This window comes from Heterodontus francisci, chromosome 1 (genome assembly GCF_036365525.1).
Source record: "Heterodontus francisci isolate sHetFra1 chromosome 1, sHetFra1.hap1, whole genome shotgun sequence".
NCBI classification, from domain to species: Eukaryota; Metazoa; Chordata; class Chondrichthyes; order Heterodontiformes; family Heterodontidae; genus Heterodontus; species Heterodontus francisci.
In genome coordinates, this window is record NC_090371.1 from 79,755,896 (window position 1) to 79,768,123 (window position 12,228).

At 41.5% G+C, this 12,228-nt stretch overlaps 1 protein-coding gene across 1 annotated transcript in view; it reads right to left on the bottom strand.

Moving 5' to 3' along the window:
• The window catches only part of npr2 (natriuretic peptide receptor 2), a 244,287-nt gene that overhangs the window by 131,424 nt on the left and 100,635 nt on the right, over positions 1-12,228 (bottom strand). Inside the window, exon 9 of the mRNA XM_068032500.1 lies at positions 3,715-3,789. Within this exon, the coding sequence (XP_067888601.1) occupies positions 3,715-3,789 (75 nt within the window). The remainder of the gene's footprint in view (positions 1-3,714; positions 3,790-12,228) is intronic.

The window sequence follows — 12,228 nt, forward strand, 5'->3', positions numbered from 1 at the left end:
GGGGCTTTAACATAACAAAAGTTCCTTATCGCCAACATCAAAGCCAATTTACTGGGTATCACAAAATTGACAAAACATTTTTTTCACAATGCTCGAGAAGTTTGAGTGTGTTATAGTATTAAATCTTTATTTTGCCCCACTGTCCCTAATTATTTCCCTCTCATTGCATAAAACTCAGTAGGTGACAAGTAAATCCAGAGAAATGTAAAATCTGTTTCTGTTCAACTATAGTTGCTTTAGAAAATAAGGTCAGGACATTAGCAGTAAAATCTTGAATTCAAATTTTAAATGCAACTTATTTTTAAGTTAGATTTAAAATAATGAAAATTTCAAGAACACTTCACAACTTCTAAAATAAAACTATATTCAATTGAAAAATGAAGGAAAATTAGAGGGTTGCAATAGAGGATAACATGCAGGTGCAACAAGCTATTAGGAGCGCAAATGACTTGTTGGCTTTTATTGCAAGAGGATCGGAGTACAGGAATAAAGAAGTCTTACTAAAACTGTACAGGGCTTTGGTGAGACCGCACCTGGAATACTGTGTGCAGTTTTGGTCTCGACATTTAAGAAAGGATACACTTGCACTGGAGGCAGTGCAGCAAAGATTTACTAAATTGGTCCCTGGGATGATGGGGTTGTCCTATGATGAGAGGCTGAGTAAATTGGACTTATATTCTCTGGAGTTTAGAAGAATGAGAGGTGATCTAATTGAGGCATACAAGATTCTGAAAGGGCTTGATTGGATAGAAGCTGAGAGATTGTTCCCACTGGTCGGGGAATCTAGAACACGGGCACACAGTCTCAGGATAAGGGGTCAATCATTCAGGACTGAGATGAGGAGAAATTACTTCACTCAAAGGGTTGTGAATCTTTGGAATTCTCTACCCCAGAGGGTTGTGGGTGCTCCATCATTGAATACATTTAAGGCTGAGATAGACAGATTTTTGGTCACTCAGGGAATCAAGGGATATGGGGAGCGGGCAGGAAAGTGAAATTGAAGCCCAAGATCAGCCATGATCACATTGAATGGTGGAGTAGGCTCGATGAGCCATATGGTCCACTTCTGCTCCTATTTCTTGTGTTCTTGTGTTCTTGTGATAGATGCTGAAAAAATATTTACATGTGTTTATATAATGTGTTATTGTTTAAAATTCTAAAAATGTCTATATATTTTCTTGGTACAGCTTTAAAAAAATCCACTTCTAAGCATCTGGTAATAGCTTTTGAAATTGCATAACCATGGAACCTCAATTATCCACATTCCTGTTATTTGCCATGGAAATTATTCACCAGATTTTATGCAAGATAAAGTCATGCATAAGACATCGCATAATTGTACACTTCCTATTGTCATTCCTATTTCATATTCTTTCCTTCATGAATAAAATTACATAATGTTTCTTTTGCTGTTTATATTGTACCAGCAATCATTCCTTCAACTGGTGTGCTTATGTATTGAGAGTAAGACCAGAATTTAAGGTCTTTAAAATTATTCATCAATTTGAATTACTGTGACAGAGAGTGGACCTTCTACTGTGCTTGAGAAGCCTTAATGAAAGCAATATTGAAATGACAAAGGGACTTGATGCTCACTTTTTCAGGCATCAATGCGATTTTTTTTGTACAAATGTGTTACAAAATGCTTTTATATATAGTTTTTCACCATTCTGCAGCAATCCATCTGTTTCGAATGTGCTAGTTTTACTTATATTTTGTAAGGTTGTGTAGGGTCAAAATTTGTTAAATCACAATTATATGATAATACAAAGCACAAATATGCTCAATTTTTATATAAATATGTGCTCAATTCTTGCCCCATTTTGCTGTGTTATTAATATCAGTTGTATTGTTGTGGGGAAGTCTGACACCTAGCTAGCCTCTGCTCTGGAGGGAGGGTCACGGCGGAGCTGCTGTCATTAACCTTTTAATAAAAACAGAAAATGCTGGAACTCTGACGGAAGGCCATTGACCTGAAACGTTGGGAAAGATTTTCCCTGTGGGCTCCTGAACCCCGCCATCAGGCTCAAAAATGGATTAGAGCCCGCACTGTGTGGGAAACAGTTACACATTTATTGTGATTTTCCCCAGAGCAGCCAATTAATGGCCACTCTCGAAGCTGAAGGCCTTCCAGCTTGAATCAAAGGCCTTCCAGCTTGAAAGCAGCAGGTAACTAAGGGAAAGGTTGCTTCAAAATGGAGGTGCCATCTCCAAATTTTCTTAAGTTTAAAAAAATGGCTGTTGCAGCAAGACACCACTGTAAGGGCGGGGGGGAGCCCCTCTAGAGGCTACTGATTCACCCAGGCAAGCAGGGAGAGTCTCTAGGCCTGCCTAGAGTGGTGGACACCCGGTCTGCCACCTCCAGGCAGCTAAGCTGGCCCTCGTGGCCTGCGGGTCAGGAAAATCCTATTCCGCCTCCTTTAATTGGCCTTAAGGGGCCCATAATGAGCCAGATTGAATACCCGTATGTATGGATAGATAGCCCTGCCGCGCTTCCGCCCCCCCATACCACCCCCCCTCCTCCCAATTCTGCCTCTATGGAGCAGGTGGGATGAAGCCAGTGAACAGGCATGCAAGGCAGCAGTGCAATTTCTAGTGCCCCCCCTGCCTCCAATCCCAGACCCAGCGGGGGCTAAAAATCAAACCCATTAACTCTGTTTCTCTCGTTAATTCTGTTTCTCTCTCCATAAATGCTGCATCACTTGCATTCCAGCATTTTCTGGTTTTTATTTCAGATTTTCAAAATCCGCAGTATTTAGCTTTTGTCGTTAGCCTTTTACTAGCTGAAGAACAGCATTAGGCAGACACCAGAAAGCAGGTTGTCTACTCACCCTGTCACCTACAGAAAGTGCTTAGCCTGGCAAGATCTATATGGGAATTTTGTTATCTATAAAAACATTTTAATGATGCAGCAGTGAAGCTAATAAACTGAAGATTCAGTCCAGGAACTATGGGGTTGAAGATGGTTCTGAATGATAAGTGTATCAATATTTTATACTCATTAGCTTTAAACCAATATAAAATTGTCTCTTCAATCCTTTCATTTTGGTTGTTGTACAAAGGGAGCATTAGGAGGTTCAGTGTTTGCCCCTTTCCCATCACTGCCTTTCTATTACTATTAACTAGTGCAACCCCTTTACATTCAACCTCTGTTGCACTTATGTTGGTCGGAACAAATATTAAAGCATTATACCAAAATAAACCCTCTTCTTGTACCCACAATTGTGAGGGAATAGATTCCTTAGTGATATCACCAAGGCAATAACAGCTGAGTAGAAAGGAAAAAACCCATTCCAATACTTCTCCAGATGGTGCTTGGCCAAGGAAAAAAAATCTGACAGTAAATATGTGGTTTAGTACTTTTAGATTAATTGCACAATGGGTCATTTTTACATCTGGGAGAGTGACAGGTGATAGTCAGTTTTTCAGTCTATGGCCATGTTTGGCATTCTGCAGTGACATACCCTGTAGGTACCCCCTGATCAGGGGCCACTCCAGGGAATTTACAGCACTAAAGCAATCTGAGGAGCAGATTTCACGCTGAGTTGAAAATAGGAATGGATTTGTTGTTTCTGGCAGCTATGGATTTCTGGTGGCTGGCCGGTGCATTATTGCAAATCCTGCTTCATTTTCCTCCACTCTTGCTTATTTGACAGTCTGACATCATGGCCACAAAGCAAACAGATACACTTGAGACAGAATTGAGATTAGTACCTTAAAGTAGCCAGTCTTTGCAAAAAGCTGGTATTTCCCTTGTGTTGTCATTAACGAGCAATAACTGGAGCCCCGCTATAGATGAAACAAATAAGAAAATGAAACAACCTATCAGTTAAAGAGCATATTATGTCATTCATATTAACCTTCAAGGCATTATAATCATAGAATCATAGAATGTCTACAGCATAGAAGGAGGCCAGTCGGCCCATCGTGGCCATGCTGGCTCTCTGCAAGAGCAACTCACCTAGTCCCATTCCCTGACCTTTACCCCAGATCCCTGCAATTCTTTTCTCTTCAGATAATTGTCCAATTCTCTTTTGAAGGCCTTAACTGAATCTACCTCTGCCACACTCACAGGCAGTGCATTCCAGATCCTAACCATGCGTTGCGTAAAAACGTTGTTTCTCATGTCACCTCTGGTTCTTTTGCCAATCACCTTAAATCAGTGTCCTCTGGTTATGGATCCTTTGGGAACAGTTTCTCCCTATCTACTCTGACCAGATCCCTCATGATTTTGAACACCTCTATCAAATATACTCTTAATCTTCTTTTCACCAAGGAGAACAGACCCAGATTCTCCAACCTATCCACATAACTGAAGTCCTTCATCCCTGGAACCATTTTCATGAATCTTTTCTGCACCCTCTCTAATGATTTAACATCCTGTCTAAAGTGTGGTGCCCAGGACTGGACACAATACCCCAATAACATTTTAAATAGTGTTTAAAACACAATGACATACATACAATTTTTGCTTTGATGTAAAACTTTAAAAATTATATTAAAAGGTTAATTTTCTATCTTCACTCTGCCACCAAGGATTCAGACCAGAAATTTGGGCATGCTCCATTTAATTTAAATGGTCTGAAGATCAGGCATAGCTTTACCTGAATTCTCTATATTTGGTACTGGCTAGGATTGCAAAGGAAGATCATTACCCTTTAAATGTTTGTTGTACTGAATGTATGATATCACCCATATATTTGTCCAGAGATTAGCAGCTGTAATCCCTCACACTGAGGGTTTTGCTGACCTAGGAGAGTCTACTAAAAGGAGATACAGAGAAGCCAGAAAATTCTTCTGAATGCTAGGAGGAAAGAAATGACAAGGCAGGTCACTGCAGCTTGTCATGAAGACCCCACCTGCCAAGAAAGAGGCATATTAATTTTGTCATATGAACATTAATTTTAAACTGTTGCTGGACTGAAAAGATAACTTTTTAAAGAAATCACAGCAGTGGCTGGAAATATTTTTCATATAAAGAGACAGTTGCCTGGAGAGACAATAGAACTGCTCCCTGATCAAATTAACCCAAATGAATTTTGATCACTAGACACTGAATGTGGAACAAGCCAGCATTCCAGTCACCATCACCACCCCCACCCCACCTCCACCGCCACTGCAGGTATCTGCTGAGATGAAAGGAATCCACAAAAACACAGGAGAGTTTGTTTAAAAAACTAGTCACATGACTAACCTGCATTGAAGCACTCTGAGGTTTCTCTCCATTTAGATAATAATTTGCCTTTCTATTCTTCCAACCAAAATGGATAACCTCACACTTATCCATGTTAAACTCCATCTGCCAAATTTTGGCCCATTCACCTAACCTATCCATATCCATTCGTAAATTACTTATTTCTTTATTGCAACTTACTATCCCACCTATTTTAGTGTCATCTGCAAATTTGGCTACAGTACCTTCTATCCCTGTAACCAAGTCATTAATATAGATTGTAAATAGTTGGGGACCGAGGACCAAACCCTATGGCACCCCACTAGTTACATATTGCCATCCAGAAAAAGACCCATTTATCCCGACTCTCTGTTTTCTGTTGGTTAGCCAATCCTCTATCCAAGCTAATAAATTGCCCCTCACCCCATGAGATCTTACCTTGTGTATTAACCTTTTGTGCGGCATTTTGAAATGCCTTATGGAAGTCCAGATATACTACATCTATAGGATCCCTATTAGCCACTTTGCTTGTTACATCTTCGAAGAACTATAGAAAATTAATCAAACACAATTTACCCTTCATAAAACCATGCTGACTCGGATGGATTGCGTTTTGACTTTCTAAATGTCCTGTTATTACTTCCTTAATAATGGATTCTAACAATTTCCCAACAACAGATGTTAAACAAACTAAAGTGCTTCAAACGGGCATAATCAGAAAAAAATGGATGCTGAGCAAAGAAGGAGTACAAACTGAAAGCTTGGGTTTTAAGGAAGTCCTGAAAGGAGGAGAGGTGGAAGGGTTTATGGAAGAAATTTCAGTATTTAGGGTCCAGGTAGCTGAAGGCATGGCCGACAGTGGTGGATGAAGGGTTAGGGATGCACCAGAGGCCAAAGTCAGCGGAATGGAGTCTTCTCGAAGGATTGTAAGGCTGGAGGAGATTACAAAGATAGATTGGGGCAATTCGAACACCAGGATGAGAATTTTAAAGTTTAGGCATTAGGGTATGTAAGTATAAGTAGCATAGGACACTGATATATACATTCAAAGTAGGCTCTGATTAAGAATGAGGCAGTAAGTTGATTGCTCCAATTATCAGAGTGCCACCATCTCATTTCCCTCGGGTAAAATTCATGAAATATACCCTTGCTGTGTGCTTTGTAAGATATTGCTTTCTTGACAAACTAACCATATTTTTTGACAGACATTTTTGGTAAACTGATAACACTGCTGAGTCAATTTAAGAGCAAATCAAAATGAACCAATGGTGGCTGGAGTAAAGCTGGACTAACAAAGTTTTCATTCAATTAACCAAAAAAAATCTTGTGTTAACTAAACCCAAAACGGAAAATCATCCACCGATCGGTCAGCTAATTCTTCTGATTTTCTTCTCAGGCTGCTACAAATAGCTATGTTGCAGCATGAATGTCCATCAGTTGCCTTTGAATCCCAGACACAGCAGTCTCTTACTCAGAGATTACGGCTAAACCACCAATGTAATATTGTTAATTTTAGTGCAGTGTGACATTTAGGATTCAATTGTGGGGTCAAAGATTTAGGATTTGGTTTTGGTTTTGTCTTTTTTGATCATAATTGTTTTTGACACTGGATATTTTGTTTTGAATTCAGCTTCAACACACAAAACTTTCTCTAAAATCAAAGACAAAGATTTCCAGATTGTTCTGGATCTGTTAAAGTTCAACTCATTAGAAATCAATAGCAAAATGTCCAAAGTATTACACAGATGCAGGTGAGGCCTGAACAGGAGTAGTAGGAAAAACAAGGAATAGATAAGTTTTAAGGAATCTTTGGAAGATGGGAGAGATGTAGCAAGACAAAAGTATTTGGGATAGAACTCCAGAGTGTGCGAGCAAGAAGGCTGAAGGCTCTATCATTGGTACAGCAGAGGGTGGGGGCAAGACTTAGGCCCGTAAGAGATTGCAGAAGAAATGACAAGCAAGGTCCAGGAGAGATTTGAAGACAAGGGTAATAATTTGGATATCAATGAAAAGAGGGACGGGGAGCCTCTGGAGGTTGACAAGGCCAGAGAAACTAGGCAATTCAGATTCTGTGTGGCAGGCATGGGCAATAGAATTCTGGACAAATTGTAGTTTATGTAAGGTGCAGCTTGGAGAAGCAAAAATGGGTGTTTGAAAATTCAAGTCTAGAGATGATAGGGGCATGAAGGAGTAGGACTTTGAAGATCAGTTCAGGGTTGAGTAAAACATTAAGGCAAGCTGAATGTGGGTAGTATGCAGTAGATGGATCATCGATTAGAACACAGATTCTGATGAAACTGAACAAGATGGCCAACCATTGCACAAAACTTTTGGTGTAACTGAACAGGTCGGCTATGTCCAGACATGCTTGATTTATTATGCATGAGGAATGGCAAAACATCTGAAATTGTGGTAACAGCTGCTTCCTTAGTTTGAATAAGCTGTACACAAAGGTATAATTTGGTAATCATAGAATCAAATAACCTTACAGCACAGAAGAAGGCCAATCAGCCCATTGTGCCTGGTTGGCTCTTCGACAGATCTATGCAATTAGTCCCAGTCCCCTCCTCTTTTCCCATAGCCCTGCAATTTAATCCCCTTCAAGTATTTATCCAATACCCCTTTGAAAGTTACTGTTAAGTCTGTTTTCACCACTCTTTCAGGTAGTGCATTCCAGATCATAACAACTCGCTACATAAAAATATTGCTCCCCATCTCAACTCTGGCTCTTTTGCCAATTATCTTAAATCTTTGTCCTTTTGTTACTGACCCTTCAACCAGTGGAAACTGGTTCTCCTATTTACTCTATCAAAACCTTTCATGGTTTTGAACACCTGTTAACCTTTCCTGCTCTAAGGAGAACAATCGCAGCTTCTCTAGTCACTCAGCATAATTGATGTCCCTCGTCGCTCATGACATTTCAGTAAATACATCAAAAACTGTAGATTGATGCAGGTTTCATAACTGATCCTTACAATTGTTCCACTGAAATCATCCGTCAAAACTAAAATTGTAACAGCTCCAACCTTCTGTTGGAAAACACCAACCCTCCATTGTCACAAATTCCCACAGAAATCAAAGCATGATACTCTTTCTCCCACATGATATTGCTTTAGATCGGCAGTCTAGCATTATAAATATTCCCTCTCGATGACGGATGTTTCCAAATCAGGTTTCAAGATATCAAAACAAGAATGTAAATTTCCGTGATTGACTCAAGGGGTGTCAAAATGGCATGAGGTTATGTAGGAAAACGCAAGAGAAATACTGCTAATTTCTGATGCATGCTTTGAGGATGTTACAACACCATTTTTTTAGAAAAATTTTGAATTCAACCCTCTCAATTTCCTCATTTGACTGTGCACAGCTGTGTGGAGAAGTAAATTGAGCGACAACGTTCTTATTCAAAAACTGAGAAAATCGTTTGACTGAAAAGGTGGTTCATTGTCAGAGCCCAGCTCGCTATTAGAGTCATACAGTCATAGAGTTATACAGCACAGAAACAGGCCCTTCGGCCCATCGTGTCCATGCCAGCCATCAAACACCTAACTATTCTAATCCCATTTTCCAGCACTTGACCTGTAGCCTTCTATGCTATGACGTTTCAAGCGCTCATCTAAATCCTTCTTATTGGGCAAACAAATACCATAACTTATCAATTAAGACCATTGCATCTGCTGATGACATCAGAAACACTTCAAGATATTTAAGGTATTGCTGAAAATAGAGACATGTTGTCAAAGCTTTTCAACTTGCACTCATCAGGAGAATCTGAAAGAATACCAATGTAAGGGAAAGGAACAACTTTATACTGTGTGAGAAGAGAGTATATTTAGACACAGGGCCCTGCTCTTTGCAAACAGAAAGAACATTTACAAACATTGCACTTATTTCAGCTAAACAAAATAAGTCACAGCCATTCGCTGGTTCATTGCCTTGACCAATCAGAGTCCAGCTACTTGGTTTAAATTTCAAACAAAGCTTGGCAGTTAGCTGTCAGTCACCGTAAACTGGTGCATTCCCCATGGCAATGCCTCTACCAATCAGAGATCACTTGCCAACTGATCAGCATTCTCTTCTCATACAGTTGTTGTTTACCCTTACATTGGTATTCTTGTGGCTGGTCCTGATGAGTGCAAGAAGAAAAGCTATGACAACATGTCTCTATTTGCAGCAATACTCAAGTTCTGGACTACCAAATGACTAAATTGAAGGTAATTAAGTAAAAATTAAGTAAAAATATCTACGTTTTTAGTTTGGTGAAATCAACAAGAATGTGCCACAGTGGTTATGAATTTCTCCATTTTAATTTTAATTTTTAATGCATGTTTATGTTTTCCGAGACAGAAATCGGGGAGGCGGTGGCATAGTGGTATTGTTACTGTACTAGTAACCCAGAGACCCAGGGTATTCCCCTGGGGACATGGGTTCGAATCCCAACATGGCAGAAGGTGGAATTTGAATTCAATTAATAAAAAAAAAATCTGGAATTGAAAACTAGTCTAGCGATGGCCATGAAATGATTGTCGATTGTCGCAAAAACCCATCTGGTTCACTCATGTCCTTTAGGGAAGGAAATCTGCTATCCTTACCTGGTCTGGCCTACATGTGATTCCAGACCCTCAGCAATGTGGTTTGACTCTTAAAATGCCCTCTGAAATGGCCTAGCAAACCACTCAGTTGTACCTAATTGCTAACAAGTCAATAAGGAATGAAATCGGACGGACCACCCAACATCAACCCAGGCACCAGAAACGACAATGGCAAACCCTGTCGACCCTGCAAAGTCCTCATTGCTAACATCTGGGGGCTTGTGCCAAAGTTGGGAGAGCTGTCCCACAGACTAGTCAAGCAACAGCCTGACATAGTCATACTCACAGAATCATACCTTACAATGTCTAAGACACAACCATCACCATCCCTGGGTATGTCCTGTCCCACCAGCAGGACAGACCGAGCAGAGGTGGCGGCATAGTGGTATACAGTCGGGAGGGAGTTGCCCTGGGAATCCTCAACATCGACTCCAGAACACATGAAGTCTCATGGCATCAGGTCAAACAAGGGCAAGGAAACTTCCTACTGATTACCACCTACCACACCCACTCAGCTGATGAATCAGTACTCCTCCATGTTGAACACCATTGGAGAAAGCACTGAGGGTGGCAAGAGTGCAGAATGTACTCTGGGTGGGGACTTCAATGTCCATCACCAAGAGTGGCTCAGTAGCATCTCTACTGACCATGCTGGCTGAGTCCTAAAGGACATAGCTGCTAAACTGGGTCTACGGCAGGTGATGTGGGAACCAACAAGAGGGAACAAAATACTTGACCTCATCATCACCAATCTGCCTGCTGCAGATGCATCTGTCCATGGCAGTATTGGTCGAAGTGACCACTGCATAGTCCTTGTGGAGACGAAGTCCCGTCTTCACCTTGATGATATCCTCCATCATGTTATGTGGCACTACCACTATAATAAATGGGATAGATTTCGAACAGATCTAGCAATGCAAAACTGGGCATCCAAGAGGTGCTGTGGGCCATCAGCTGAGCAGAATTGTACTCAACCACAATGTGTAACCTCATGGCCTGGCATATCCCCCACTCTACAATTACCATCAAGCGGGGAGATTAACCCTGGAGTGTTAGGACGCCACGGCAGGAGCAGCACCAGGCATATTTCAAAATGAGGTCCCAACCTGGTGAAGCTACAATACAGGACTACTTGCATGCCAAACAGCATAGGCAGCATGCGATAGACAGAGCTAAGTGATCCCACAACCAACAGATCAGATCTAAGCTCTGCAGTCCTGCCACATCCAGTCGTGAATGGTGGTGGACAATTAAACAACCAACAGGAGGAGGTGGCTCCACAAATATTCCCATCCTCAACATCCTCAATGATGGGGGAGCCCAGCACATCAGTGCAAAAAGACAAGACTGAAGCATTTGCAACAATCTTCAGCCAGAAGTGCAGAGTGGATGATGCATCTTGGCCTCCTCCTGAAGTCCCCAGCATCACAGATGCCAGACTTCAGCCAATTCGATTCACTCCGCGTGATAACAAGAAACGACTGAAGGCACTGGGTACTGCAAAGGCTATGGGCCCTGACAACATTCCGGCAATTGTACTGAAGACCTGAGCTCCAGAACTTGCCACGCCCCTAGCCAAGCTGTTCCAGTACAGATACAACACTGCCATCTTCCCAGCAATGTGGAAAATTGCCCAGGTATGCCCTGTACACAAAAAGCAGGACAAATCCAACCCAGCCAATTACCGCCCCATCAGTCTACTCTCAATCATCAGTAAAGTGATGGAAGGTGTCACGGACAGTGCTATCAAGCGGCACTTGCTTTGCAATGGCCTGCTCAGTGACACTCAGTTTGGGTTCTGCCAGGGCCACTTAGCTCCTGACCTCATTCCAGCCTTGGTTCAAACATGGACAAAAGAGCTGAGCTCAAGAGGTGAGGTGAGAATGATTGCCTTTGACCGAGTATGGCATCAAGGAGCCATAGCAAAACTGGAGTCAATGGGAATCAAGGGGAAAACTGTCCACTGGTTGGAATCATACTAGCGTAAAGGAAGATGGTTCTGGTTGTTGGAGGTCAATCATCACAGCTCCAGGACATCACCACAGGAGTTCCTCAGGGTAGTACCCTAGGCCCAAACATCTTCAGCTGCTTCATCAATAACCTTCTTTCAATCATAAGGTCAGAAGTGGGGATATTCACTGATGATTGCACAATGTTCAGCACCATTCGCGACTCCTCAGATACTGATGCAGTCCATGTAGAAATGCAGCAAGACCTGGATAATATTCAGGCTTGGCCTGATAAGTGGTACGTAACTTTCATGCCACATAAGTGCTAAGCAATGGCCATCTCCAACAAGAGAGAATCTAACTATCTCTCCTTGACATGCAATGGCATTACAATCGCTGAATCCCCAACCATCAACATCCTGGGGGGTTACCATTGACCAGAAATTGAACTGGAGTAGCCATATAAATACCGTGGCTACAACAGCAGGTCAGAAGCTAGGAATCCTACAGCAAG